The 16,483-nt window shown below is 40.7% G+C and overlaps 1 protein-coding gene across 2 annotated transcripts in view; it reads left to right on the top strand.

The window, feature by feature from the left end:
* The window catches only part of efhd1 (EF-hand domain family, member D1), a 62,183-nt gene extending 46,055 nt beyond the window's left edge, over positions 1–16,128 (top strand). Inside the window, exons 3-4 of one of the 2 annotated variants that reach the window (XM_036133275.1) lie at positions 3,668–3,802; positions 13,998–16,128. In XM_036133275.1, the coding sequence (XP_035989168.1) occupies positions 3,668–3,802; positions 13,998–14,129 (267 nt within the window). In that variant the 3' untranslated portion in view covers positions 14,130–16,128. The remainder of the gene's footprint in view (positions 1–3,667; positions 3,803–13,997) is intronic. The other variant, XM_036133276.1, reaches the window with a different exon arrangement.
* Positions 16,129–16,483: the final 355 nt, after the last annotated feature.

Here is a 16,483-nt window from a genome sequence, read left to right as displayed (position 1 = left end):
CCGATGTCCACGCAATGTTGCAGAGCTGCGTTAACCAACACAGCCCCACAACATCCAGAGCCTTAAGGTATTCAGGGCGAATCTCATCCACCCCCTTCCAGCCCTATTCTTCAAAAATAAAATTGGTTCCATTAAAAATAAAATCATTGGCATTCTCCCAAACATGGTTACCTCGTCCTCCGTAAGCGAGGCAGCGTTGGAGGAATGTTTTGAACCTGATAGGTGTTTGAATTGTTAAACGCAGTAGAGCTTTCTAAGCTATCTAAAATTTTAGCTTCATCTAAATCTTCAACTTGTATGTTAGACTCAATCCCAACCAAGTTATTTAAGAAGACCTGTGTTCCTTGTGACCAAAGCCCCCATTTTAGACATGATTAATCTATCCTTAGCACTGCATGAAAAGTGAGATTTTCGTCCCCATAAACTACCGCAGATCTCCCTCATTTTCGGCAGTTAACGACAATTTGCAACCCGCGCTTGTCGCCGTTTGTCAGTGCCACAAATTGTCGGAACCGGACTATGACGTATGTGGAGAGCGATCAGCTGTACTAATGGCCCTAATTAGCATATGAATGCAGCGAACCCGCGCGGCTGGCCAGGTCTGGTTTGAATAACCTACTCTGTATTGGCTGAAACCACTATTTCAAACAAGTAAAATTGCTCGTGATTGGCAGCAAAACCCACACGCTTGAATGTTCTTACTCGTGATTGGTTGGCCATATATATATAATATATATATATAATATATATATATATATATATATCGATATATATATATCTATATAATATATATATACATATAATATATCTATATTATATGTATCTATATTTAGATCTATATATATGTATATATATATTATATATATTGTCTCTCATCTATGTTCTATTCATATCTATATTATATCTCTCTCTCTGTATCTATCTCTGTATCTCTATCTCTACTATTATCTCTATCTGTATATGTTATATATCATGTCTCTTCTCATATGTGTTCTACTCTTGTCTCTCATCTGTTATCTCTCTATCTCTGGTCTCTCTCTCTTGTGTCTCTCTTCCTCTGTGTCTATATCTCTCTCTGTCTCTGTCTTATCCCTCTCTCTCTCTTCTCTGTCTCTGTGTCTCTCTCTCTCTCTGTCTCTGTGTCTCTTCTCTCTCTCTCTCTCTCTGTCTCTGTGTCTCTCTCTCTCTCTCTCCTGTGTGTCTCCTCTCTCTCTCTCTCTCTGTCTCTTGTGTCTCATCTCTCTCTCTCTCTCTCTTCTGTCTCGTTCTCTCTCTCTCTCTCTCTCTCTCTCTCTCTCTCTCTGTGTGTCTCCTCTCTCTCTCTCTCTCTGTGTGTGTCTCTATCTCTCTCTCTCTCTCTCTCTCTGTTGTCTCTATGTGTGTGTCTCTCTCCTCTCTCTCATCTCTCTCTCTCTCTCTCTTGTGTCTCTCTGTGTCTCTCTCTCTCTGTGGTGTGTCTCTCTTGTCTCGCTCTCCTGTGTGTCTCTTGTGTCCTCTCTCTCTCTCTGCTGTGTGTCTCTCCTCTCTCTCTCTCTCTCTCTCCCTCCCCCCCCCTCTCTCTCTCTCCTCTCTCCTCTCTCTCTCTCTCTCCTTCTCTCCTCTACCTTTCTCTGTCTGTCTCTCTCTCTCTTTCTCTGTTGTCTCTCGGATGTCGTGTCTTCTCTCTGTCTGTCTCCTGTCTGTCTCTTTGTCTCTTCGTCTCGGTCTCTCTCTGTCTCTGTCTCTCTCTCGGTCTCTCTCTCTCTGTGTCTCTCCTCTCTGTCTGTCTCTCTCTCTCTCTCTCTCTCTCTCTTGTCTGTCTCTCTCTCTCTGTCTCTCTCTCTCTTGTGTCTCTCTGGCTCCTCTGTCTCTCTCTGTCTGTGTCTCTCTCTGTCTGTCTCTCTCTCTCTGTCTCTGTCTCCTCTGTCTGTCTCTCTCTCCTGTCTGTCTCTCTCTCTGTCTGTTCTCTCTCTGTCTGTTCTCTCTTCTCTCTCTCTCTCTGTGTCTCTCTCTGTCTCTTTCTCTCTGTCTGTCTCTCTCTCCTCTCTGTCTGTCTCTCTCTCTCTGTGTCTCTTCTCTCCTTCTCTGTGTTCTGTCTTCTCTCTCTCTCGTGTCTCTGCTTCTCTCTCTACTGTTCTTCCTTCTCTTGTGTCTGTCATCTCTCTGTGTCATGTCTCTCTCTCTGTTCTGTCTCTCTCTTCTCTCTCTTCTCTCGTTCTCTCTATCTCTCTCTCTCTCTCTTCTCTCTCTCTTGTCCTCTCTCTCTGTCTTCTCTGTATGTTCTCTATGTGTTCTCTCTATGTGTCTCTGTTGTTATCTGTCTTCTGTATCTCTCTCTCTCTGTGTCTATGTCTATTCTGTGTCTCTGTATCTCTTTGTCTCTGTCTCTCTCTCTGTGTAATGTTGTATCTGGTTGTCTGTCCTGTCTCTCTTCTCTCTTCTCCTCTCTCTCTCCTTCTTTCTTCTCTCTCTCTCTCTCGTCTCTCATATCTCTCTCTTCCCCGTGTCTCTCTTCTCTCTATTATCACTATTAGTTGATGCTACAGTCACTACTTCCCCTCAACCAATCGTAATCGTGGACCCAGGCACGCCGCAACAAAGAGCCGCCCCTCACAGCACAGAGCATGTGAATATGTCGTAGCAAGGAGCGGCGGAGGAAACGGTCCCAAAACGGGGTTTTACTAGTTTGCCAGCGTGACAGAAATAAACCACAGTGATTTGTAAAACTTGCAAGGAACCTGTAAAAACAAAGTCTGGTAATGCAACCAACTTGTTTCATCACGTAAGCTGCTCAGCCACTCACACCCGCAGCAGCGTGAGCTGTGCAGCCCCGCGTGACTCCGTGTCTTCTTCGGAGAAATCTTATGGAACTTCTTCCAAAACAAAGCAGTTATAGCAAGCTAAACTGGGCTCCCTTCTTTGTGGTAAAATGAAAAAGCGTCCAAGCAGCATAAGAACATCACGCATGCAGTAACATGCTTCATAGTGATGGACATGCTGCTGACGCTGCAGTTGAAAAACCTGGCTTCAAACAATTACCCGCCACTCTATATCCGCGATATAAAGTTCTGGGACACAAGTTCTTCTCTAACAGTGCTCCCGAAATTGTGCAACGAGTGCAGAGAATCAGTGCAAAATGAGCTGCAATCTGTGTCTTCCCACGCCACAACCTCGGACCTCAGCCCTGCGTCAGCCTCTCAATTATGAAACCTGAGAAGTAACTAGTGTACTACTACCACCTAAATAGGCTATTCTATTAATTTATTTGGTATATTTATTTTGGTCATTTTATTGGTCACTTTAGTTTATTCTTTGTCAGTATTTAATAACATAACTCAGGTCTCTTAAGTTATTTTTCTTTAAAAAAAATCTGCTATGGTTGAAAAAAGTTGGTTAAATAAAGATTTAATTGGAATTCTGTGTTTGTGTTGTTTATTAAAATTAAATCATTTAGCAATATAATAAAATGTCCAGGCAGAGCTGCACATAAAATATTGTTTTAAATATTTTCAATAATTATCGATATCGATCAATATGCTTTTTTATCGATAAGCTTTTTTTCTATATCGTCCAGCCATAATATATATATAAATATATGTATGTGTGTGTATATGTATGTGCATATGTGTGTATATGTTTATATGTATGAGAGGGAGGGAGAGAATTCATGATCATTGTTTCTTTGCAGTTCTTGCTGATCTTCCGCAGAGCTGCAGCTGGAGAATTACAGGAGGAGAGTGGTTTGATGGCTCTTGCCAGACTGTCTGAGATTAATGTATCCACTGAAGGGGTGATGGGGGCCAAAGACTTCTTTGAAGCCAAGGTATGTTGACAACCAGCTGTTTTCCAGAGTTTATCAGACTGTTGGGCCATTTAAAAGCTACTGTCTCAGACATGAGAGAGAAAGAGAATTTTCTGTTTTGTATGAAAATGTTTGCCTAAATGGCCATCTAGAAGTTCGCTTGTGTGATGGCATATCCTCGCTCTTGATTGTTGCACAGAATGCTTCTCACTGGTGCGTAATAGCACCAAGACGCACAGAGAAATATTGCATTGATATGGGGCAATATGCTTCCATTTCCGTGTATTTGTGGTATGATCCAGGGACCATTTTACCTTTTAATACTCCTCTATCCTCCCTGTGCTGTGCGCTGGTGTCCGATTCGGTTTTCTCCACCTTTTTTCCTTCCATAGCATGTTGATCGTTTTGCCAAATACAACCGCTTCATACAGGCAGGAAATCTCAGTAAAATAATGACTGAGTGGACATTCATATCAAAGAGATAAAGTAGTATGACTGGCAAATAGAAATTATACACAAATCATAATCAAGATAAGTAAATAAGCTGCGTTCATCATAAAATTCATTTTAAGTTTTATATCACACATTTCTTAATCCAGTCTAACCTGTTAATTTCTCTCCTCTGATCACTTGGAGGGGATTTGTTTTTTTTCCTTATACTATCAACCAATCACAGCTCTTGAAAGATAGTGTCACACCAAGCAACAGGGTCAACCATACCTCCTCACTAAGATAAAGATTTGTCATTTCCTTGCTCAGACTTCCTCTTAGCAGTGATCTTAAAGGAGAAGTCCGGTCAAAATCAGAATTCAAACTGCTGAAAGTACTTTAAATATAAAACTACTACATACTGTGCAAAAAATTATACGTTTTTTAAATTAAGAATAATTCTCATTTAATCATGTTTATGTGGAGGAATCCATCTTGGTCAAGAATAGTACTGTCACCTCCCATTTTTTGACGTCACTCGGCGGACTTGCTGTTGAGCAAGTTTCAACGCTCTGTTGTTTGTCACGACGCACTATTTTCCAAGATGGCGACGACTGGTGCTCTGTACGAAGAAGAGAGTGATGAAGTACTCAGTGACAGTGATGGGAGTTCCGTGGAGCTATCATCATCTGATAGCGATGTGGATTTTTTAGAAGAGTTTCTTGACAGAAACCGGACTTTTGATGGAATCCAGCCGTACCTATTTCAAGTGCAAACTCAGTCGGGTCCTACACTGTGTGTGGTGTGTGTAGGTAGAGATATATATATATATATTCTATATATATATATATATCTATATATATAATATTATATATATATATATATTATAGATATATATATCTATATAATATATATAATCTCTATATATAATATCTATATCTCACCTATACCTATATCTCTCATCCATACTCATCTCATCTCTATATCCTATAATAGTTATATATATCTCCTACTCTATATCTATATCTTCTATACCTTAGATCTTTGATCTCCAATAGATCTATCTCTATCTCTCCCCATCTACAGATCTAGATCTATCTCTATCTCTAGACTTAAGATATAGAATAGAGATCTCTCTCTCTCTCACCTATATCTAGATCCTCTATATCTCTCTATTCTCTCTCCAACATCTATATTATATAACCCATCTATATCTATATCTGTCTCTCGCTCTCTATCTATCTCTAATCTATCTATCTATATATGTTATATATATGTGTATATATATATATATATATACATATACACACACACACACAGTGTAGGACCCGACTGAGTTTGCACTTGAAATAGGTACGGCTGGATTCCATCAAAAGTCCGGTTTCTGTCAAGAAACTCTTCTTGCCCGTCGTGGGATTAAAAAAAGGATTAATGGTCATTGCTAATGTTATCTTATCTTAAATAACACTTTTTAATATATGTACTGGGTTCTTTCAAGGTCTTAATTACATGTTATGTGTGGGCTCCAGTAACATCCATCCATCCATCCATCCATCCACTGATCTACCTGGATGTTCCCTGGAGGACTGAAACGCCTCAGTCAGAGACGTCTGTGGGTCTTTCGGGGCAATGAGAGAAGTTTCGTCTCCTCTCTCCGTTTCTGGGGCTCGACGTTTTCATGTTTTTTCACGTGCTTAGATAAATTTGCTGTGTTTCCACTGAAATGAACCGGCTTTTTACAAAACATACAGCTTGATTTCATTTACGGTATTAAAATAAAGCCAAACGGTGCTACTTCCCTTGTTCATGTTTTTTCGCTGCTGCGGTCTCTCTCAGCTGTTTGCTTGTCAAGTTTGTGTGAGAGCTGAGTGGGCGGGCCAGGCTGAGCCTGCGTGCTGATTGGCTGGCGCCGCTGAGCCATGTACGAGAGGGGAGGGGGAGCGGGAGAGTGCTGCCTGACTGACACTGACTGAAAGCATGTGAGCAACATGCGTTAATGCGCGATAAAATAAATATCGCCGTTAATAGTCTAATGAATTAACGCGGAATTAACGCGTTAACTTGCCCAGCCCTAGTATATATATATATATATATGTGTATGTATATATATATATATATATATGTGTATGTATATATATATGTGTATGTATATATATGTGTATGTATATGTATATATATGTGTATGTATATGTCTATACTCTGTTGTCTGTCTCTGTTGTCTGTCTATGTGTCTGTATATCTACTGTTGTCTGTATCTCTCTGTGTCTGTCTTGTCTCTGTCTCTATCTGTGTCTGTCTCTGTCTCTGTCTCTCTCTGGTGTCTGTCTCTCTCTCTCTCTCTCTGTTCATGTCTATTCTGTCTCTGTCTCTCTCTGTCTCGCTCTGTCTCTCTCTCTGTCTCTCTCTGTGTCTATCTCTCTCTATCTCTCGTCTACTCTCTCTATGTTCTCTGTCTCTGTGTCTCTACCTGTGTCTCTCTCTGTGTCTCTCTGTCTCTGTGTCTCTCTCTGGTCTCTCTTCTCTGTGTCTCTCTTTCTCTGTGTTCTGTATCTTGTCTGTCTCTGTGTCTCTCTCTATGTTCTCCTCTCTGTCTCTCTCTTCTGTGTCTCTCTTCTGTGGTGTCTCTCTCTCTGTTCTCTCTCTCTCTCTCCTGTCTCTGTGTCTGTCTGTCTCTCTCTCTCTCTCCTCTCTCTCTCTCTCTCTCTACTCTCTCTCTCCGTGGTCTGTCTCTCTCTCTCCTTCTCTATCTCTCTCTCCTCTATCTGTCTCTCTCTCTTTATCTCCGCCTCTTTTCGTTTCTCTCTATCTCTCTCTATCTCTATATATATATATATTATATATATATATATATATATATATATACGTGTATATATATATATACACATATATACACATATATATGTGTATATATGTATATGTATATATATAAATAAAGGCAAATCCGCTCTCTTCAAGTTGCAAACCAGCGCCGAGCCCGGTGGCTCATGAATCGGGAAGTTGAAATAAGCAATGTTTTTTTCCACTTTTACCAGTTGTGTTGGAACATCCGATGGCCATGTTACGTGGGCATTGTTGCTTCAGCAATAGCTCATTGGAAAGTCAGCGGTGAAGTCCTCTGGAAATCCGAAAAAATTATTGATGATCGCAGCTGTGTAGAACGGCTCCTATTGACTTTGCATGGAAAGCGGAGAGAAATGCTGTCGCCGCTTCCGCTTTTCCACATCACAGGATGTGATGTCAAACGCCCCTCACTGCCCAAATATGGGCAGTAATGTCAGCCCCCATACACAGTGATTCAGACAACAATTTATGTTTTTATTTTCTTATTGATTAAAGATGAGTTCATTAAATAACCATGAACGTATTAGTTTTAGTTATAGCTAATGATACCCTGATGTTTCCTTGTTGATCGGACTTCCCCTTTAATCACTCTTATGCCAAGACTACTAGGTAGGAATTTTTAGGCTAAGATTGGAGCTCTCTGAGATGGCTCCGAGAATCTTTCAGAATACGGGCACTGATGTTTAGGAGTTGTTCTCTGGTGGCTGCAGTGTGGAAGTTAGACACAACAGAAAAATTAAAAAAATACACAGAAAACAAGCAAGTGAAGTACCAAGATGTCCAACTGCGGCGGCATAATAATGACAAACAGCAATCATAAACTGCTTGCTTTGCCATATCACTATCAAGCACATCGAAATGGTTTGAAAGACTAAGGCGAGACAACAGAGGGGCCAACAGGTGCTCTCCTTCAACATTGGACAACCATCCAAGATTAAAAAGAATTTGGAGAGGAGCTCAAAGTCAATAAGTTTCATGAAGAGTTGGGCAGAATTGTTTTGCAGTAGAGGGTTGTGTGTACAGTTAGGCCCAGAAATATTTGGACACTTACAAGTTTTTTTAGCTGTTTATCAAAACATATTCAGGATACAATCAATGTGGGCTTAAAGTGCTCACTCTAAGCTGTAATTTTGACAGTATTCAGATCCAAATTGGAGCAAGGGTTTAGGAATTACAGCTCTTTAATATGTAGCCGCCTCTTTTTCAAAGGGACCAAAAGTAATTGGACAATGACTCAAAGGACTACAAAATTACTAGGCTTGGACTCTTCTCTCATTAACCTGTCACCAATTAAGCAGTTAAAAGGTCTGCCGTTGATTCCAGCTGTGGCGTTTGCATTTGGAAGCTGTTGCTGTGAACACACAACATGCGGTCAAAGGAGCTCTCGATGGAGGAGTCTGAAAAATGAAGAAATCCATCAGAGAGAGCAGAAATGTTAGGAGTGGCCAAATCAACAGTTCGTACATTCTGAGAAAAAAACAGCGCACTGGTGAGCTTGGGAACTCAAAAAGGCATGGACGTCAACGGAAGACAACAGCAGTGGATGATTGCAGAACCCTTTCCATGGTGAAGAAAAACCCCTTCCCAACATTCACTCAAGTGAAGAACACTCCAGAAAGTAGGTGTATTACAATCCAAGTCTACCATAAAAAGACTTAAATACAAAGGATTCGCCACAAGGTGCAAATCATTAATCAGCCTCAAAAATTAAAAGGCCAGAATAGGCTTTGCCAAAAAACACTTGAAGAAGCCAGACCAGTTTCGGAACAAAATTCTTTGGACAGATGAGACTAATATCAATCTGTACCAGAATGATGGGAAGAAGAAGAAAGTTTGGTGAAGAATTGGAACAGTTTATGATCCAAAGCACACCTCATCTTCTGTAAAACATGTTGGAGACAAGGTGATGGTATGGGCATGCATGGCTTCCAATGGCACTGAATCACTTGTGTATTGATGATGTGACAAAAGACAGAAGCAGCCGGGTGAAGTGTATAGGGATATACTTTCTGCTCAGATTCGACCAAATGCAGCAAAGTTGATTGGATGGCGCTTCACAGTACAGATGGACAATGATCCAAATGCAATCCAAGAGGTTTTTTAAAGCAAAAAAGTGGAATTATCTGCAATGGCCGAGCCAATCACCAGAACCCAATTGAGAATGCGTTTAATTTGCTCAAGACAAAACTTAAGGCAGAAAGACCCACAAACAAGCACCAACTGAAGACAGCTGCAGTAAAGGCCTGCTAAAACATCACATTGAAAGAAACCCAGTGTTTGATGATGTCCATGGGTTACAGATTTCAGGCAGGCATTGCCTGCAAAGGATTCTCAACAAAATATTGAATAGGAACATTTTACTTTTGGTTGTTTATTTGTCCAATTACGTTTCAGCCCCTGAAATGAGGAGCATTTGTATAAAAATAGCTGTAATTCCTACATGTTTAAACATAGTCTGCACTTCAGTTACAATGTAGTTGTTTCATTTCAAATTCTAAGTGGTGGAATGTAGAGCCCAAATCATGAAGATTGTGTCACTGGCCAAATATTTCTGGCAACTGTAGATGTTTCTCTGGTTGGGTGAAGAAGGAAAAAAATCCATCCATCCATTCTCTTCCGTTTATCCGGGGTCAGGTCGTAGGGGTAGCAGCTTCAGTAGGGAGGCCCAGACGTCCCCTTTCCCTACCACTTGGGCCAGCTTCTCTAGGGGAATCCCAAGGCGTTCCCAGGCCAGACGAGAAACATAGTCCCTCCAGCTGTCCTTGGTCTTCCTCTGGGTCTCCTCCCGGTGGGACGTGCCCAGAACACCTCACCAGGGAGGCATCCAGGATGCACCTAACCAGATGCCCGAGCAACCTCAACTGGCTCCTCTCTACGTGGAGGAGCAGTAGCTGTACTCTGAGTCCTCCTCGGATTACTGAGCTCCTCCTTTTTTTGTGCCTTTGTCATTGTGGGACTGTGGTAGGGCAGGCCAGCTTTTCAACTACGAGTGACCAAAAGAAGTACATATTTAAGATAAGACGGGGAAACCCGGGCATGACAGTGGCAACAACAAAAAAAAAAAACAGACAGAATTACACACTAAATCAACAGTGAAAAACAAGCTAATCTATATTTGGTTCTACAGCACGAGAGAATAAATTTTAACCTCCCAGCCAGATTGATAATGTATAGCACTCTAGTTCTGCACATTATTATTCTGGGACTGCTACATTTGAATCCATTTGGAGAAAGGAAGAAATTTCAGCAGAACTCTGAGTTGATTGGGCAAAGCAACACCTAATGCCCGCTTAACAAAGGTTGGTTTTAGCCAATCATGGTATCAAATTTAATCTTACAGGCAAGGTTAAATAAACTTATCAGGAAGGCAAAAATAAAATGATAGTGTTGCGGAATTATGGAATAGGACATACTTAGATAAAAATTTTAATATTTGAGTAAAACAGAGGAAATAAATCAGCCAGTTTACACAGTGATGTGCAAAAAATATTCAATATGCATGATTGTACAAGCAACACCCTAAGCAACTAAAGCATGTGCATCAGGACCTCGGCATCTATGAGAGTGTAAATGATTCATGATCAGATCAGAATCCGTGTAACCATTAGTCCGCTGAAAACACTGAGTTTGTTGTGAGCTGCAGAAATTAAAAAGTCTGACAACATATGGTAAGAAGGATCTGCGGAAGCACTCCTTTAAGCCTCTAAGTACAACAGTCTGTCACTGAAAGGGCTCTCCAGCTCTGCAACAGCTCCATGCATGGTGTTGGAGCCATTGTCCATTAGTTATTATTTTTCTTACTGTCCTTTTGTCTCCTACCACCTCCTCTGGGTTCAAGGGGTATCCCATGATGGAGCTGGCCCTCCTAATGAGTTTGTCCAGCCGCTTCCACTCTGCTACAGATAAACTGCTGCTCCCAACAAACCACACCACAGAAAATGGCTGATGCCACCACAGAGTCAAATAAAGTCTTCTGGAGTGCCCCTTGCACTCCAAACAACCGCAGCCTCCTCAGCAGGAAGTCTACTCTGACTCTTTCTTGTAAAGACGATCCGTGCTGTGCCTCCAGTCCAGTTTTATTGAGGTGAACTCCCATGTCTGAGTCTACTATTGCAACATCTGTTCCCTGGATGTTAATTGGTATCAGTGGGGTGGGTTTGCACGTGTGAAAATCCACTACAAACTCATTTGCTTTCCCTGCATTTAACCTAAGCTGGTTCTGCTGGCACCAGTCTACAAAGCTTTGTATCCACTGTCTATACTCTTGAGTCGTCCTCATGTGATAAAGCCTACTATGGCAGAGTCAGAGATCTTCTGAATATGGCAGCCTGGTGAACTGATGGAAAGGTCTTCAGTGTATAGGGTAAACAGAAACTGTGCCAGCACAGTTCCCTGCAGTGCTCTTGTACTGCAGACCAAACAGGATGGGGTTGGGGTCATTAATTGAGTCATCTGAATCAGAGGGGTGGATGATTGTTGAGAGCCGAGAGAGTGCAGTTCTGCATAGAAGAACAGGCAGTTGTCCAGGATGAGGGTACCTGCAGCATGTAAGACTGGGTTGGGGAGGGGGTGGCTGGCTGGTCAAACCTCAAAGTGCTGATTCATCCTATTCACCCAGCTCAAGCCACCTACAGCCCTGGGCATTCTGTTTGGGACCTGGCTTTTGTGTGTGGGCATTCTGCCAGGTCCTGTTGGAGTCAGAGGGCCAATAGGAAAGCATGTGAAATCCAAAAAGGGTCAGAAAAATGACACATGCCTGATAATCACTGGAAATTTTTAAAATGTTAAGAGGAAGTGAGTGGGGCGTCGAAAGTTGCCATGCAATGTCAATGGCACATGTCCCTGGCCTGTAGTAACCTCTGGCCAGCATAGCTCCGTTGTCATGGAAACTCACTCACGCCTCTGCTGCACGCATGCAGACACTTTGGGTCAAAGGCTACGTTCACACTGCAGGTCTTAATGCTCAATTCCGATTTTTTTTGTGAAATCTGATTTTTTTGCGTGGTTGTTCACATCTCCAAATAAATGCGACTTGTATGTGATCTCCTGTGTGAACTAAATGCGTTCAACCTAAGTGTCCCGCCTGCGCACTCGAGGACGCTATGACATCACACGTAGCAAGCGTCCTCAGTGTTTGCGGAAATAAACATGGATTATAATGCTAGCGTGCATTTTGCGGTCTTTAATTTCTTTTCTAACCAGAGCTTTCTCTCAGCTGATTGCTCTCCTCATTTTTGTCCACTATGGATGTCGTCTTTCTTCCCGCTTCTGCATAGCAAGACGCAGAATAGTGACGTTTGTCGAGTATCAATGACGTGTAGGTCGGATAAATGCGACCCGGCCATACAGACAAAGGTCACATTTGAAAAGATCAGATAAGTATCGGATTCAGGACCACATATCCAAGTGGCCTGGGTCGCATTTGAAAAAATCCGATCTGTGTTGTTCAGACTGTCATAAAAAGATCAGATCCAGGTCGCATATGGGCAAAAAAAACGGAACTGGGTTACTTCCGGCTGCAGTGTGAACGTAGCCAGAGTCTGTCTAATTGGAATAGGATGGAATACTTTGCCTCGAACAACACTCGATATTTCGTGAACCGCCTCCTCTTCTCTTATCACTGTCCTCTGTCTTGTTGGCTCTGAGCAGATGGAAGCTGTCTTTGTATACACTGGAGTCTGGAATTTTCTATATTATCCAACTCTTAGTTAGCATCAGTAAGTTGGCCTCTTTATCCTGGCGTTCATGTCTTTTTAGTCAATGACAGCACTCTGCCTTCTGTTGTCTCCAAAAACAAGTTAGGATAAGAAGCAAAATTATCCACAAAATGGGTAGTTCCATCTTGTGACCCGAAAAGACAGGGACATACACACTCTACTAGAAGAAGATAAAAAACATTTAAAAAATGTAATTGAAATATGCATCCACTCTGTAAATACGGGCAAAAAAATAACAACAAGCCTCTAACAACCAAGGAGAGTAATGGGGGGGGGGGGGGGGCGTTGATTTGAATCTGACTTCCATATGCTTACAAACAGCAATCCAAAAAGGTTAAAAAATAAAACTGGACTTCTATTCTGAAGCTGAAAAAGTTTTATTTTTTAGCCTTTTTTGGATTGATCATGACCTGGATGACTGAGAATCTTCAACATACAAACAGTAGTGCTCCAGCTACAGGTTTCTTAAGTGTGAGCCACTACAATTGACAAAGATTCCTGGATATGTGTCAAAGTTTTAAGAAAAACTGAGCAAAAGTGTGTTTGCTGTTGCCTATGACCCAAATAACTGAGAATTTGCACAGGCAAGTTGACTTTGCAGCAATCCCGAATACCGAGGATGAATATAGCAACAGCGGGGAGGAAAACTCCCCACCAACAGGAAGAAACCTCCAGCTAAACAAGGCTCAGTGTGAACGGCCATTTGCCATCACCGCCTGAGGGTTAGAGAAGGCGGAGCATACACACAAAAAGAACACAGAAGCACTGATTCACGAATACTTTGTATGTTAGAGAGGGTAATGGCAGACTAGGTGGGTGGGTTGCTATGTCCAGGAAGGAAACACAGCAAGCAGACAGGGTCTGAGCCAGCTTTCCAGTCAAGAGGATGAAAGACAACAAATACAGTTAGTAGCAGTAAAAACTCAGCCAATAGGTAGAAACGGACTCTGAGAGCCAGAGCCAGCTGTATCATCTATAAGATAAAGTTGACAGCAGTAGCTCGGCCAATCCTACAACCCCCCCCCCACAGCTAAACAGAACGCTGGATGTAGCTACGGGTACTGATCTCAATGGGTCTTTTCTCTTGCTAAAAAGGTTTAATAAAATATTTAAAAAATGGTTAGGAAATGTAAACAAATTAACTGTATAAAGACAGTCATGTAAGACAAACTGCTATTTAAACATGAATTTAACTTCTTGTCATTATTCTTGTTGTCCTTGTCTATCAGGTCCAGGCTCTGTCACAGGGTAGCAAGTTTGAGGCTGAGATTCGCGAAGAAAAAGAAGAACGCAAGAAGCAGGAGGTGGAGAAGAAAGAGCGACAAGCTGCCTTCAAGCAGCTGCAGTCTGCCTTCTGTTAATGAACCTGAAATCTTCACATCAGCAAATGGTTGTTAATCAGATAAAAAATTTGCTTCCCACTCCACTCACTAAGAAATTTAAGAGGTTTGAAACAAATGGAAAGATGGTTAAAGTAATTACATCATCAATTACTGGAAATTAAACCTCATCACAAATCGCTTTTTCTGCAGCTGCTCAAAAAAAATTCTAACATGCAAAAACACAACTTTAGATGAATAAGATGATTTTTGATCTCCTTAAGTCTCTACAAATCTGACAGGCAAAAGGTGCACTTCTATACATTTATTTGGAAGATGTCACTCAGAAGGAATTCTTGAGTGATCCCCCCCTTTATTCCTCCTACACATTTCTGCTGCTTATGAAATACCTTTTAACATTCCAGTTTTTTCAGGATTTAATTCACCTGTTGTTTAGCCTAAATAGGTTCATAATTGTGGTTTGGATTTCCCCACTGTAATATTTAATACAGAAAAACAGAATTAGTGTTAAGACATTAAGCACTAAGATTACATTGTGAGAAAATGTTTTTGAACAAATGGCTCTAACTTTTGTTTGCTTCCAATATTTTTCTGAGATGAACAAAATGTGTTTTGGCTATACAAAATCCTCATCTTATAACCTTAATGTTTCATCACGGGGGTTTATCTTTCAGACACATTGTCATAACTAATTTCACATGTATGTATGTACCATCTTAAAAACGGGCGTTAAGACCTGTCGATGTTGCAGCTTAGCTACGTTTACTACAAACATTGATGTTGAAAAGTCTTGTTTAAGACCCAAGGTAGGTGTTTGAACCTTTGTCACTTTAAAGCAAAGTTTGAAGCTACTAAATCAAAGTACAAAGTTTACCATTCTGGCTAGATGCTGAACATAAAGTTTTCACTAGATTCCCTGTGCAAACACCTAATGCAATTCTGCCCTTAAAGCATTGTGAACAATACACTACATTTCAGAACAATATTTCAGATACACTGACAAACTATACTAGAGTTCACCCTACAGCCTATTAACCGATATAGCCCCAGCCCGTGAGGCCCCTGCAGTGATAAAGTACATATAGAATTATAGGGGCTGTTATTTTTTGCCTTGATGTGAATCAAGCTTTTTAAAAGCTTGCAAGTAATTTCAATTTGAAAACACAAATTTCTTTTTACGGTATGCTTGATAAGATTGGAATATACACATGTAACACCTGTTGACATAAAATAAAGATATCCTTCAACCTTGTAAAATTTGACTTGAGGAACCAGTAACGTTTAGACAACAGGGAACCAGTAATCAAAGGTGAAGTGATGACTCTGGACTTCATCTAGAGAGCACATTCAGCATTTGTTACACCATTTAGTAAGGGTTACCGGAACTGTTTATCCACACCTATAACACTAGTGCAGTTTAAAAATCATTCCAGGAGACATTTCCATGACTTGCCCAGTTTAGGTTAAAGTTGCTGATTAATGTATGACAGCAATGAAAAGCCAGAAAAAGCATGTCTTGCTTTAACCAATAATTTTCTTTGGCATTCTGTCACAACTTTGACCGACCTCATGTCAGAGTATATATGATTGCTGAATTATCTTTAGTGTTGTTTAGTGAATTAACTTAGCAGGAAGCATGCCATCCCTAAAGAGTAATGCAGCTGTTATTGCACCTTTTTATCTGTTGCCATGATGTCACAATCTCTGCTGAAATGTCCATGTTTATTCCAAAAGAGTTGAAAGGTTGTAGGTATTAGAGCTACTGTATCCATTGTATTGTTTAAGGATTACACATATTATTTGGTAAACTATACAATGTTTGATGTAACCTTTCCAGTATTAATTTTCTTAATAGGCAGTATTTTCTAAGGTATAAATTCTGTATTTGATTTATGAAAGAAGTATATGTCATGATTATATGTAAGTGAAATATATTTTTAGGCAGTTGTAAAGAATATGTTCTACCCTGTGTGGAATGAAACCATTCAACTTTAATAAAGGTAATAATAATTAAAAAAAACTTGGCTTTGTTAGTTGAGAATCCCATACACATTCATGTACACACGATCCACATTCCTTTTTTTTTTTTTTTTTTTTCCCCAGTGTCCTGTCTAGCAATGTGGCAATAAAAATTGATATCTTAATGCCAAATAGAGCTCGACAGATTTTACTTTCACAAGTGGAGCAAACAGCTTTCGCCATAATGCTCCGCTTGATTTGTGCGTGTAAATAGCTTTATTGTGATTCCTGCAGGGAGAATTTCAAATTATATGGACACTACAATGGGAAAGTAGGAGAGTAAAAGAAAAACAAGAAGAGAAAAAAAGAGAAAGAAGAGGTGAAAGAAAGGAGATAAAAGGAAGAGAATGATAAAA

This window comes from Fundulus heteroclitus, unplaced genomic scaffold, assembly GCF_011125445.2.
Source record: "Fundulus heteroclitus isolate FHET01 unplaced genomic scaffold, MU-UCD_Fhet_4.1 scaffold_60, whole genome shotgun sequence".
Lineage (NCBI taxonomy): Eukaryota > Metazoa > Chordata > Actinopteri > Cyprinodontiformes > Fundulidae > Fundulus > Fundulus heteroclitus.
The sequence above is the reverse complement of the archived record's forward strand: the minus strand, read 5'-3'. Positions and strand labels throughout refer to the sequence as shown.